This window comes from Leptodactylus fuscus, chromosome 2 (assembly GCF_031893055.1).
Source record: "Leptodactylus fuscus isolate aLepFus1 chromosome 2, aLepFus1.hap2, whole genome shotgun sequence".
Classification (NCBI taxonomy): Eukaryota; Metazoa; Chordata; class Amphibia; order Anura; family Leptodactylidae; genus Leptodactylus; species Leptodactylus fuscus.
In genome coordinates, this window is record NC_134266.1 from 246,016,787 (window position 1) to 246,031,968 (window position 15,182).

A 15,182-nucleotide genomic window follows, 5' to 3' on the forward strand; every position below is an offset into this window, starting at 1 on the left:
TCAATGGGAGGTGGTTTTTTGAGCCGGATTCTGAGTCAATATCCGGCCCAAAAAGCCCAGTGTGAACTAGCCCTTAAGTCTCCATTTAGGCTGCAGTACCTTTCTCTCCTTGCCTTACCTATAAGACACTTCTAACCTATCCTGTCATACAGAACTGCAATAAAAGGAATAAATAATCACGGAATATTTCGTACAACCGCCACAGATGTGAAAAAAATAAATAAATCTGAAATATTTGTGTGGATATTAATTATACATTCATCTCCTCCACATTTTACACTGTTCAGTATTTAAATTGCAAACTATTCCCAGAATTTCTGCATAAATCTCTCCTTCCTCACCGTAAAACATATTTGTTTGCGCCCCCGAAGTCAACGCCAGACGTCACAACGTTGTGACAATTTACTTTATTATATAGCTATACAGGAAAATCTCATACAATTCACTATCAATGGGATTACAAAAGTAATCAGTGGGATTAATTTGCAGAAACAAAACAAAACAAAAAAAAATTGCATTGATTTAAATTTTCATATTATTTTTTTTCCAGTTTTTATCAAAAAATTGAAAGCAATTACAGTCCCGATCAGAACCACCAGACAACCAACGAAGGGAAAAAAAAAAAAAAAAAAAAAAAAGCACTACAATATTATTTTTATTTAGTTACAGAATAATCTATATCAGTACAGGTCGCGGGAAGAAAAGAAAAAAAAAATTAGTGCTATATACAAGTGTTATATTTTTTTGTCTTATTTTTTAATTTTTTTTACCACTCTTTACAAATCGAAGTCAGAATGAACGATTTTTAAGACCAAACGCGTATAAAGCATCGTGTCGAGGCTATAATAACCGAATGAAATAAAAATCATCTGAGTACGTTAAAATGATGCCGAATGTTTGGCGGCGGGAGGGAGGGGGGGGGGCACAAAATTATTACGGTACATGGGACATCTGTTTTTTTGGGGGGGTACTGGATACAGAACGCCAGGTCAACCTGTGATCCGAAGGCAAAAGCAATGTATAGTTATATTGTTCTATGACGCTATGCCAATCTATTGTTAGATTCTATAATAATGCATTTTATAATTTTTTTTTAAATTAAATATATCCTACACATATTTGTAATTTCGACCAGGAAGACTTTTTCCTCCCTAGTGGAAAAAAATATAAAAAAAATGTTTATATATCTTTACAGGTTTTTTTTATTTATTTTTTTTAATTTTTTTTTATTATTAATTAAATGAAATATAGCTTCATGCTTTAGTGCTGTGCAAATTCGTTATAGTATGTCTTTAAATTATCCGTATGAAATGACAAAATGGCGCCTTTTTTATTTTTTATTTTTTTGTCGGAGTCTTAATATCCTCGCAAGCACTAGTATAAATGCAAGTTTACGTAAAGAAACGAAAAACCAACAAAAAAAATATATATATATATATTAATAAAACTAGTACTATGGTTGAGATCTGTTGTCGTTGGAGAGAGAGTCGCTTACCGGTTATGGATGAGCGTTTCGGGTTGTTTTTTAAATTTCTTCACTGAAAACATCCACGTTTTTTTTGATATTAAAACACAAAGTTGATTAATAAATGACGTCTGCTAATATCTCTGCACGATAATAAGAAAGGCTTATGGACTACAGGAAAAATTAACCCTCCCATATTAAGGCTAGGAAAGGCACTCCTCTCGTATGCTTGGTATGAGCATGCATGCAACGGTATGCTTGAGATAAGAGTGCACCAATAGTACATTAACAATGACTCTCCAGCGCCCTCTGCAGAGTGCTTTCAGATTACAGGCACATTTAAGCTTTGTTCCTCGCGTATGAACCGTATGGCCGGTTCTCCCGTTACTACCTTAGGTAGGAGTCACTTCTCTAATACTTTTGATTTCCGTCCGATTCCACGTCTTGATTTCCAGTGTAGAACTCGTCTTGTAGATTGTAGTATCAAGTATGGCTACAGCTATCTGTTGTTGAGGTCTAGGTCGGCGACCGGATCTTAGTGCAATCTGCGTATAGACGGCCTGGAATCAGTCATCTGGATTCTGTATGCTGCAGCAAGAATGAGTATTGTTGTAGAAGAGAACAGATTGACTTGGTTGTTTTTTTTTTGTTTGTTTTTTTAACCCCTGGAGACTGAATGCATTAAAAATGGATATACTATAACATACTACAAAGTTACTCTGCAAGATAAACAAAAATAAACTGAAATCAGTATGAGAATGTCCTCGGGTCTCTTGCAATGAAGAGAAATCTATGAGTGTTCATGTAATATATCACTTCTGTGGAGATTATGACAGGGTGTTGATCTAAGGTTCTCTGAAGCAATGGGTCTCCTCTATTCCAGCAGCATGATAGACAAAGACTATATTACATCACACTTTGCAGACACATCGTCATTTACAGAATTACACAGCAATTGCTCTCTCCGGTCTTCTCGCGGTTTCTTTGACCTGCAAAGGAAAAGAAAAATATGTGTTGTGAGGGTCAGACCGCGGCCATAGAGGACAAAAAGCAATGTACAAAGTGTCCCTCTAGTTCTAAACAACTCTGGATAAATGAATGGTACCGGTGAAAATGAGAAACTTTGTCATATATCCTGCTCAGGAAATTTGTTTCCTTCATTTATTAATCTGTTTTGCTCCTTATCTTCAATCTGACTGCTTAGTTACATTATATTCGCCTCTAGCATAGAAGTCTATGGAGCAGGGAAGGGTGAATTTCCCTGCTGACTGATTAATTGATTTATTGCCTCATTCTGTGCACTAGTAAGCCTCTTATCTACAAACTTAACAGCGTTAGAAGTGTAGCAGAGCATAGTAGTAGCAGCAGCAATCATACAGGGTGTCTCTACTATCCCCCTCCCCTCTTCATAGACTAATAAGTAGAAAGTAACTGCCTGAAAATAAGATATAAGACAAAGTTTCATATTTTAACCTGTTCTATTCATTAAAGGGGCTCTATCAGCAAATTCATGCTGATAGAGCCCCACATATGAGTGAATAGCCTTTAAAAAGGCTATTCAGGCACCGTAAATGTTATATTAAACTAAAATCCCCCCCACCCCCGTTTAAAAATAAAACCCTAAATAAGAATGTTATCTACTTACGGATCGTGCACGCAGGGCGGGCATTCAGGGTGTGTCTTCATCTTTATCCCCGCCTCTTCTTCCTCCGATGTCCTCAGGTCCCGTTCTCCCCCGGCGCTCGCAAGCGGACACTGATATAAAAAAAATGGCCTGAGCGCCTGCGCAGTAGCATGTGGCTTCTACTACGGCTACTGCGCAGGCGCCCAGGCCATTTTTTTTATGTCAGTGTCCGCAAGCGAGCGCCGGAGGAAGACGGGACCGGAGGATATCGGAGGAAGAAGAGGCGTGGATGAAGACACACCCTGAATGCCCGCCCAGCGTGCACGATCCGTAAGTAGATCACATTCTTTTTTAGGGTTTTATTTTTAAACGGGGGGGGGGGGGGGGAGAGAGTTTAATATAACATTTACGGTGCCTGAATAGCCTTTTTAAAGGCTATTCACGCATATGTGGGGCTCTATCAGCATGAATTTGCTGATAGAGCCCCTTTAATGAAAAGCTAGATAGGCTTTAAAAGAGGTTAGGCCTTGAAGAGTATTAAGTACGGCATTGCTTCATTGGTCTGTGGCCATATAGATAGGATTCTGCTTCTATTAGAGGCCCCTGCACAGCATTACTATTGGTTTGGTAGGTATCTTAGACCTGACCGGCTCCCTTTAAATGTGCAATTTCTACTGTAGACATCGATTAGGTCGCTCTAATATGGAGCTCCCAGGATTGATCTGTTTCTTCAATCTCCTGTCAACATCTCCTAGAAAATAATTTAAAATCTGAGAAATTTAGAAAATAAATACATGCGAGGAGCAGCCGGCGGTGACTGTGACAGTGTATTTTGACCATGTGAGGGCCCTGTCATTACTCCGTGAAGGGGCTGCCCTTTTAGCAAAATGCCTTGTTAAAGTTCAGCAAGTAAATTAGACGTTACACGCAGGGAATCGTGCCAGTAACTTAATGCTGGCGAAATGTCAACTTACTTATCAGACGAGAATGTTATAGAAAACGGAATATTAAATATTAGGAATAATCAAATAAACGAGAGATAATGAGGCAGAAAATGAGGCTCATATGTAGGAAGGGAGAGGAGACTGCAGGCCAGGCAGGGGTGACATAAGGAGAACACAAATCACACTCACGGCGTCTCAGAGGGGGGTCACAGATTTGTATGGCTGTGTGTACGTCTGTAGTAGACCATGTGGACAGACTGCAGCACACTAGGACCACTTATAGATGACCAATAGTGGAGGGAAAAGCTGCAGCCATACACCTATAGAGGCAGCTTATCTCCAGTATGAATATAGGTGTGGGTGAAATTACATATAGTTACATAGTAGATGAGGTTGGATAAAGACATTAGTCCATCAAGTCCAACCTATAACCCTACAATCCCTACAGTGTTGATCACAGGGAGAGGGCATTCCTGAAGAAGATGGAGGCGGTGCTGGAGAGTGCTGTTTGAGCGCTGAGGACTGCCCCCAGTGCTGCGAGAGAACTCATTTGCATACCGAAGAAAACCCGGATTTCTACGGAACGGCGGCACGAAGAAGACATCTAAAGGTAGGAGAAGAATAGCCTTTCTTAAGGCTAGATAAAAAAAGATAGATAAAAAAAGGGTATCCAATGATAGAATCCCTTTAACTAGCACCTTATAAAATGTCTGTCAGTACCATCCACCCATATGTCCTCGTCAACCGGTAGTTACTGTTCCAAATAGTCCTGTTGTAACTTAGTCTGTGCACTCATAACAAAAAGGTATGGGGCCACTTGTAACACCCGTACTGTACACAACATGGGGTTGGAAGCAGTAGCTCCATTCCCTGTATAGTGTCCAGGCTCTAGTACTGCAGTCCGGCTCTGATCAACTTCAAAGTGAACGGAGCTGTAACACCAATGCCAGCTACTACACAAGGACCGCAGCTATCTGCTTCCACCTCCTCCCCCTATATTGTGTATAGTACAGGCTTAAGATGTGGCCCTATACATTGGTGCGGGGCCCATCTGTTGGACCCAAATGCATAAGATAATTATTTCCTATCCTAAGGATAGGCCACAAAACCTAAAGACAACCCCTTTAAGCCGACAGACATATTTTAACAATATTTCTGAATTTCTGCTTGGTTGGTGTTCCAGACAGACACTTGCAGACAGGGCAGACTCTGCTATCTTGGCCATTTAGTCCTCTGTACTTCCATAGTGTTGTGTCCTAGAAGTGTCTTTCTAAGTATTCAACAGCCCCATCACAATGTCAGCAGAAAGCGAATGCAAATGAGAGCTCTCTATAGCCAGACACTGACCTTTCAGCTCACAATTACAAATCCATCAAGCGTGCACCGCTGAGAAAATTTCACGCCATGTTCTCATATTGTATTATCACATCTTCAATGATAAAGTCCTCAGCTCATCCTGTATATTCCCTAATACTTCCCAGTTACTGAGCTCATGAGCCCTCCTTAAAGGGAACCTGCCATGTCCTTATGGGGCTGGGGGTTAGGGCCCAAAACTTGGAGACCCCATTCAGCCAGAGAGGAGTCCTTGGTTCATTGAAGCAGCCCTGGGTGCACGCACACTTGATGCTGGGGAGTATATACAGTATATACCTCATTTCATTGTGTGTCCATTGTACATGAACAGTCTGGAGCTGCTAGAGATTACCTATATTCTGCAGACCGGTGTGACCACAGCAATACTACATTTCTGTAGTTTTGGTTATGTTTTAATACATTTACAAAAAAAAAAAAAAAAATTAACTAAATTTTCTTTAGGCTGCCATATTCTGACACTAATAATGATTATATTTCTGTGCACCAGTGTAAGGTTTGTTTTTTTGCGGAGCAAATTGTAGTTTTTATTTATTCCATTTTAGGGAGTGTCTAACATTTTGATCACTTTTTTTGTGACGTAAAGCTGTGAGGAAAAAAACTCAAAAAACAAAAAACAGTGATGCAGTGATTTTCCTGCTTAAGCGGGTTAAATATTTAGTTTTGGTATTTTCAGATGCAGAGATATTCGATGTGCTTACACATTAATTTTATGGTTTATATATATATATATATATATATATATATATATATATATATATTATTTTTATACAATTTTTATTTTTTTAGCTTTTAAATTTTTCTTTTTAAAGAGTGCCTTGACAGTAGGCTCCTGGCCGCCATGAGGACCAATCACCGCCCCGGATGATGCTCTCAATCAATATGGCGGCACCCAAGAACTACTACTGTTTAGAAGGGGTTACCCAGCGTTTTAACCCTCATGCCCTTATACAGGGGTCTCAGTAGCTGGACCCTCACCGATCTAAAATTGATGACCTATCAATTTTAAAAATCTGAATAATCCCTTTAGATATGTAACTGCGCCAATTCTGTGTAAGGGCTAGTTCACACGTGAGTATAAGGGGAGGTTTTTGACAGCGGAATTCGCGTCCAAAACCTCCCCTTATAATGGTGGTCTATGGAGACCGCCGGGCTTCTGTTCTCCGCTAGCGGCGAGCGGCTGCTAGCGGAGAAAAGAAAGGACATGTCCTTTCTTCAGGCGGAAGCCGCGCTGTCTCAGTCGCGCGGCTTCCGCCCCCCGCAGCTCCCTCCTATGTCGGCTCATTCATTTGAGCCGACAGCAGAGGGTTAAGCCGCGACAGCGATTGTCGCGGCGGGCGGGTTTTGACAAGAGAGAGACGCGGCTCGCCGCGTCTCTCTCTGTGTCAAAACCCGCGCGGGCAGTTCACGTGTGAACTAGCCCTAAACGTGGCCATAGGCTTCCACCACTTCCCAGGTGTGAGCAGCCACTTGCAGGACACTGATGCTCTTTCACGCTGGCATGTGACAAGTGTCCTCCTACGGTGAGCCGCCCTGCTCTTGATGGTCAATGTCCTATTATTATAAAAGGGAGCCTGAAATTTCCCCTCTGGCTCCCCTCTGCATTCTGTGATGTGATCCAGCCTTTGTTAGGGAGATCCCAGCTCCAAGCATGTGATACATGAGATATACAGACAATAGCCTAGTGTTGTACTATAGTGAAGCCATTGTCCCATCACTGGAGTGCCAGGCCGTGCTAAGAATTATTGCTCTCATTTACAATCTGACCATCTTCTGGCTTCAGTTCTCACCACATACCTGACGTTACTCCAGATAATGAAGAAAAACATTGTAATATACACTCACCGGCCACTTTATTAGGTACACCATGCTAGTAACGGGTTGGACCCCCTTTTGCCTTCAGAACTGCCTCAATTCTTCGTGGCATAGATTCAACAAGGTGCTGGAAGCATTCCTCAGAGATTTTGGTCCATATTGACATGATGGCATCACACAGTTGCCGCAGATTTGTCGGCTGCACATCCATGATGCGAATCTCCCGTTCCACCACATCCCAAAGATGCTCTATTGGATTGAGATCTGGTGACTGTGGAGGCCATTGGAGTACAGTGAACTCATTGTCATGTTCAAGAAACCAGTCTGAGATGATTCCAGCTTTATGACATGGCATTGCATTATCCTGCTGAAAGTAGCCATCAGATGTTGGGTACATTGTGGTCATAAAGGGATGGACATGGTCAGCAACAATACTCAGGTAGGCTTTGGCGTTGCAACGATGCTCAATTGGTACCAAGGGGCCCAAAGAGTGCCAAGAAAATATTCCCCACACCATGACACCACCAGCACCAGCCTGAACCGTTGATACAAGGCAGGATGGATCCATGCTTTCATGTTGTTGACGCCAAATTCTGACCCTACCATCCGAATGTCGCAGCAGAAATCGAGACTCATCAGACCAGGCAACATTTTTCCAATCTTCAATTGTCCAATTTCGATGAGCTTGTGCAAATTGTAGCCTCAGTTTCCTGTTCTTAGCTGAAAGGAGTGGCACCCGGTGTGGTCTTCTGCTGCTGTAGCCCATCTGCCTCAAAGTTCGACGTACTGTGCGTTCAGAGATGCTCTTCTGGCTACCTTGGTTGTAACAGGTGGCTATTTGAGTCACTGTTGCCTTTCCATCAGCTCGAACCAGTCTGGCCATTCTCCTCTGACCTCTGGCATCAACAACGCATTTCCGCCCACAGAACTGCCACTCACTGGATGTTTTTTCTTTTTCGGACCATTCTCTGTAAACCCTAGAGATGGTTGTGCGTGAAAATCCCAGTAGATCAGCAGTTTCTGAAATACTCAGACCAGCCCTTCTGGCACCAACAACCATGCCACGTTCAAAGGCACTCAAATCACCTTTCTTCCCCATACTGATGCTCGGTTTGAACTGCAGGAGATTGTCTTGACCATGTCTACATGCCTAAATGCACTGAGTTGCCGCCATGTGATTGGCTGATTAGAAATTAAGTGTTAACGAGCAGTTGGACAGGTTTACCTAATAAAGTGGCCGGTGAGTGTAAGTCTATAATGCAAACCTGGAATCTGGGGACACAGGGTCTGTGCCACTTCACAGTCAGCCGGACCCTCAGATTACACCAAGGATTATACAGGAAACCCATAGTACACATCATTCCTATTACCGGGGCCAGGATTCATTACTGGTGTCATCTAATATTCAGCCAGTTAACGGTAAAAGGATTCAATATATACTTGGTAATGTAGGGTACTGTCCCATTCATGTGACCGCACTGTGGTATCCCTGTCGATGGCGTGCCGGTGTACATGCTCTGTGAACAATGACGTGGCCGCAGTGGGGTGCTAAGAGTCACACCAATGACTAAGGGATTGGTTATTAATATCATGAACTTGAAAATCTGTTTTAAATGAGATATTTAGGATTAGAAAACATGGCTGCTTTTTTCAGACACAGCTTTACTTCCTCTTGGGCAGTGGTTGGTCACAAGGCCATGCTGAAACTCAGTCTCATTCATCTGAATGGGTCAGAGATCATGGCTGTGTGATCAATAAAACCATTATATCGCTGCCTAAGGGGAAGTAGAACGCTGAAAGAAAGCAGGACAGGTTTTCTAATCCTGAATATCCATTTCAATACTTAAAACCAAGTCTATTATAAGATGACCTAATAGCAGGTACAGCTACTGCCACCACACGAAGAGTACAACATAGGGCTAAAACATAGTGAGCACTATTATAGGAAATGGTGCGTTATCTGCACATTGTGTGCAGGCACCAAGACCTAGGTGTGACTATTACATACACACCACCCATTGTTACTCCCTGGTGCCCTACGCCAGGTATCTACAACACAGCCTTCTTGGGCACTCACATAGGTCTTATTGCAGACTCTCCCGTAATGCTGCTAGTTTAGACCTGACCAGGCCTCTGTTCCAGCCGTTTGTCTGAACAGCAATTTGGAAGGATTTATTCTGAATGATACAGCCTGAATGTATTCTAGACAAAGATTGTGAACATGGCATCACTAAGAACACATACCTTGAGAATTTGGCTCTGGCAATGTCTCTCTGGCAACCAAGTGCATCACTGTTGTCTTGCCGAGTGGAAGTTTTAATGCTGCAAAAACAACACAAAAAGAAAACAAATGTATCAAACTGAAGAAGGAGAAAATCTAATAAATAGTCAGAATATACAAAACGTGACCATATATATATATATATATATATATATATATATATATATATATATATATATATATATATTATAATATACTATTTTTTTTTTTTTTAATGCAAGTATTGTCTGCACAAATATAACCCTCTGTGAATGAGCTAATAAGACAGTTGTGTTGCCTGTCAGCGATGTACACTAGATTTGTAGATCTTGCTTTAACATCTGGAAACAGTTTCAGGAGAGGACATCTTCACCATACAAATATATATACATATATATATATATATATATATATATATATATATATATATATATATATATATATATATATATAATGTGATCCACTCGTGCAGTGCTGGGTGACAGTTCATACTCTGCTCTCCAACTATCTATGATGCAGTGAATAGGAGGAATCCATATTATATTTACTACAGACATTATGAAGGAACGTAGATAATATTAATCAACTGCTTTAGATGTTCTGGCCACCAAGGATATGTTCACTATGTTGGAGACTCCATTACAATGTGCACCTAAGAATCAGTGGACCTGCTCAGAGAACTTTTTCCTCTGTTGGTTTCAATTTTCAAATGACCCCAGACCAACCCCATTAGTCAATGGCGGTGTGTTGGGCTCTGTGTATAAAGGCTGTTTTAGTGGTCTGCCTCTTTGTCCTCTAATGGGCCAGAACAGCTAGTGTGAACATAGCGTAAGCAAAGGGACTCTCTACTATGGTGATTCATAGCCTGCAATTGGCTCTGCAGCCACAAGATGGTGCCATTGTACTGTGTGAATCTACGACATAGAGTAAGTTTGTCAGGCTGAAAGGAAAAGCCTATTACCCTTGGTAATATTACAATGAATTGTTTTCATCAGAGTGGCTGACACAGAACAGAAGGTTTTGTGCTGTATACTTCCAACAATGCGAAACAAAACTGATTACATTTAGAAGTGGATACCTACTTCAAGGGCCTGGAGCATAGATAATGTGATCACTGCGCTAAGCATCTTCATGCAAGAAGCCTCCGCTAGAAAGCCTAGACAGCGCTACAGGCTAGACGGTGAAAAGTAAGAGACATATGTCTTGTAGAGCTCTGAGTGCACACAGTGATATCTGCAGTGTTACATCACATCCAGTAGGGGGCCAAACATTGCATCACATCCTCCTACAAATGGTTGTGAAGCAATACGGCCATGATCAGGCTTCTGCTGACTATACGTCCTTGTGGAAGGTAAAAAATGCTTAGTATCTCATGATAAAGGCCGTAAGATATGGAAAGTAACTTTTAATGAAGCTTTAATGAAAACCGTGTCTCAGTACCTCCTAAAGTCACATTGCCGTGGAGAAACCGTCCTTGATAAATGAGCCGGAGAATGCACGGACTGCTGACCTGCTCCTCTTCCCAATCTGAAAAATACAAGACACAGTGATCAGAACGCAGACTCTTATACATAGATATACAGGAACGGGTAAGACTGAGGGTCACTGCCACAAGATTATTAAGGTAAGAGGGCACAGAGGTAGTGAAAGTATGCCGAGGGGCGCTGTAGGGGTGCATTCACACTAAGTATACGCTGAGCTGATTCTGAACATAACGCACGTTCAGAATCAGTGAGTACAAAGCAGATCCCATTCATTTCAATGGGAGCCGGCATACGCGCGTATCACATTGACACCAATAGGGGAAAAAAGCAGCCCATTCATTTCAATGGGGAGCGCTCGTATCCCCGCTCCCATAGAAATGAATGGAGCTGCTTTAGACGCCGCTTATTCTGAACGTGTTTTACGTTCAGAATAAGCTAGCGTTTACTCAGTGTGAATGCACCCTAAGGGTGCATTCACACTGAGTAAACGCTAGCTTATTTTGTAGAGTAAAATTACACTTGTAAATTTTGCTATCCCATTGACTTCAATGACATTTTACAGGCGTATTTTTACAGGCGTATTTTTTACAGGCGTATTTTTTACAGGCGTATTTTTACACTTGTAAAAAAATATCATTGAAGTCAATGGGATAGCAAAATTTACAAGTGTAATTTTACTCTACAAAATAAGCTAGCGTTTACTCAGTGTGAATGCACCCTTAGGGTGCATGCACACTACGTAACGCCGGGCGTGTATGAGAGCCGTACACGCCGGCATTACGGCAGACTGCCGAACACTTCCCATTCACTTCAATGGGAGCGCTCGCAAACGCCACTGTTACGAGCGCTCCCATTGAAGTGAATGGGAAGTGTTCGGCAGTCTGCTGTAATGCCGGCGTGTACGGCTCTCATACACGCCCGGCGTTACTCAGTGTGCATGCACCCTTATACTGAATATATAGGTCCAGCATCCCGCCCTCAATCCTACATGACCGTGCCGATGTCATTCAGGATTCTGGGAGAGGTGGGATGCCTGTGTTATGGAAAAAGAAAACAACTGAATACAATATGAAAACCTTAAAGGGATATTCCAGGCACACCAAGCTACCCCCTATCCAAAGGACTGACCACTGCGACCCCTACTAGGGGAGGCTCATCGGACAATGTGCACCACTCCATTCATTGTAATGGGACTGCCAAAGATGACACAGTGACTACTTAGGATAGGGGGTACCTTGCTGTGATTGGGATATCCTTTTAAAGAGGAATCGGTCACCAGGAAAATGTAGTGTATTCTGCAGACAGCATGTTACAGGGCAGATTAATATATAGGTTTTTGGGGAAAGATTCATGTCTGTATACACAGTCCAGGGAAGGGGGAAATGTCAATCACTGATAGCTCCGCCTCGTTGTCTTTGCTGCATAGAAAGAGCAGAGATATCACTGGATAAATGACAGGTTATATTGAATAGATCGATTTGCTCTATCACATGCCGCCTGCGGATTACATTTCAGGTTCCCGGTGACAGGTTCCCTTTAAAGAGGATCTGTCAGCAGTGACATACATAACAAAGGCATATTACTTATCAGCGGGGAGATGACAGACTCCCTTTAACCTGTCACATCTCCTGCCATGTAGTTTCTCAGAAATAACAATTCTCAGCTGAGCAATTGGGAACGACCGCCTAACCAGACCAATGAGTGTGAATAGTATGAACAAGGCTTAAAGGGATTTTCTGGGACAGTTTCATTATAACCTATCCTTGTAACAGGGAATCAACTGAAGATCTGTGGAGGTCAGACACCTCGAACCCTGAAGGATCAGCTGCCTTGTTCCCTAATGGCCACCTCCTCTTCACAGGCCATGTGTAGTCGCGTTCATTAGTCAGTGCAGCTCAGTCCCATTCAAGTGAGTGGGCTGATTTGTGATACGAAGCACAACTGCTGTACAATGTCTGGTGTTGTAGTACTCACACAAATGCTAGACTCTGCTGATCGGCTGGGGGTCAGGTGTTAGACCCATGCTGATCTTTAATTCATGACCTACCTAACGGATAGGTCATCATCTATTAATCCTGAAATCCCCCTTTAATGATAGAATTTCACATGGGAATTATAGCAACAGTGATCTCAAAGGCCGGCGACAACTTATGCGCCACGTTCAACTCGCAGAATAAAGGTCATACAAGTCCATGGGACGAGTGAGTGACCCTCCGTAATACACGACACAATTATGGATGCCGCTCAGATCCGAGACGCTTCTTATTTCACACATGACCTTATCGATGACATCAGCTATCCCATAGCAGCCTGACGCTCAGTCTGAACCATACCAAACAGCCAAGGTGAAAGCAGAAAACAGGAGGGGAGAAGAAGTCCCAGCGATCTGCAAAACGTATAAAAATCAGACGCAGGTCGTAAACCTGACAACGGCCCCAGGAGCGAGAACGCGGCTAAGCAGAAACGCCGCGCGGCATGGGATAAGTAAGAATCAGAGCCCAGCGGGAGCCATCACAACAAAGCTAGAAGTTATCACATTCATAAACAGAAATATCCACAGCAAAACAGCGCAGACCATGGCCCGAGATGCTCCGCTTACAGGGGGTCTACCGCCCCCCACCCCAAGCATACCACTGTCTTACAGGGCACATTACACTGATAAACAACCTACCTTAGTTATATATATGTCACTTTTGTAGATTTGGAGAAAAAACAACGTTGGATTATTATGCAAATAAGGCAGTAGGTGCACTGGGGGCGGGGCTTCACCTCACAGAGCACTGCTCTTGCTGCTCAAGTAGCATGGCTGAGATCATAGTGGTGGGAGGATCAACTCTTACTGCAAGGGGTGGGACACAGGCAGGTGATGGTAGGGGTCTGAAGCCAAGAGCAGTGCTCCAGGGAACTGAAGCCCCGCCCCCTGTACACCAACGTCCATAAGACTTCAAAGTTGCTTTTCTCCAAATCTACAAAACTGACATACATAAGAAAGGTAGGTGGTTTAATAGTGTATTGTGCTCGATAACACGGTAAGGGGAGATTAACATGCCTGGGGGGTGGTAGACTGCCTTTACAGGGATATTCCAGTCTTTATGGGACACCTGGTGTTTCAACTGTTCACTACTTTCACAAACATTATGGGGTGGCTGCATAGGAACAGTGTGAATCAGGTTTTGGTGACACTCATCTATGGGATCTATAGGTCACTGTTTCCAGCATGAACTCCCATCACAGTTCTTGCTGATGCTCGGACAGACGCCTGTCACACAATACTAATGAAGGTTACAAAGCAGCTCCTTCACTGTATACTCATGTAAGAGAATATAAGGTAGATAACACTGTTCCCTCTGAAGGCAGAGATGGTATTGTCTCTAGCAGTGACGCAGAGACCGAGAAAGCAGGAAAAATCTAAAATGTAAACTGTAGTCTGACCAAAAGCAGAGATAACCATGTAGGTGTGTGGAGTCTTATAAAGCCATTTTCACTCCACTGTGGGGGATTGTGGGAAGAATATGCAAATATGTTTCCCAGGATGTAAATAGGGAAGCGCTGCCTCAGTATGCTGCCCTCTATTGGAAGAAGCTCCCTTGAACATCATGCCCGACTTTTCAACAAGCCTTTGCAATGATGCAGGATTTTGCCAAGTCAGTATCATCCCAACCGTGGATGGCGCCGTTTCGATCTGATTGGATCTCATCAACACAGTCTAGGGAGAACTACATCATTGCAATTAAAGGCTTGTTGAAAAGTCGGGTATGATGTTGAAGGGAGCTGCTTCCAGTAGAGGGCAGTATACTGAGGCAGTGCTTCCCTATTTACATCCTGGGGAACATATTTGCATATTCTTCCCAAAAGCAGAGAGGAAGCTAAACTACAAGTAGTACAATACAGCAGAAAGAAGTAGCAGTGCAGAGAATGGTAGACGGTCACGTGTTGAGGGACAGGAGGCTGTGATGGAAAGTTGCGTTTCCATGTCAGGTTTTTATTTTTTGTAGCCAAGCAAGTCTTTCCATTATACAGCGGGCTTATGTTGTAAGCTGAAACCTCTTCCTGACCTAGCTGTACTATCACACAACTGCAGTCTGTTACGTATAATTTGTTGTAAGGGAGACATATACATTAGATAAATACTTGTATTGGGGTCCTGACGTAAACCCCCTTACGCCCTGTGGCTGGTGATCATACCACAATAGTACAAGGCAATGTCAGGTAGCCACGG

At 42.7% G+C, this 15,182-nt stretch overlaps 1 protein-coding gene across 1 annotated transcript in view; it reads right to left on the minus strand.

Annotated features, from left to right (window-relative positions):
* Positions 1-388: 388 nt before the first annotated feature.
* UBL3 (ubiquitin like 3) overlaps positions 389-15,182 on the minus strand; it is a 100,957-nt gene continuing 86,163 nt past the window's right edge. Inside the window, exons 3-5 of the mRNA XM_075265971.1 lie at positions 10,920-11,006; positions 9,464-9,541; positions 389-2,454 (exon numbers count right to left, since the gene is read on the minus strand). Of these exons, the coding sequence (XP_075122072.1) occupies positions 2,402-2,454; positions 9,464-9,541; positions 10,920-11,006 (218 nt within the window). The 3' untranslated portion in view covers positions 389-2,401. The remainder of the gene's footprint in view (positions 2,455-9,463; positions 9,542-10,919; positions 11,007-15,182) is intronic.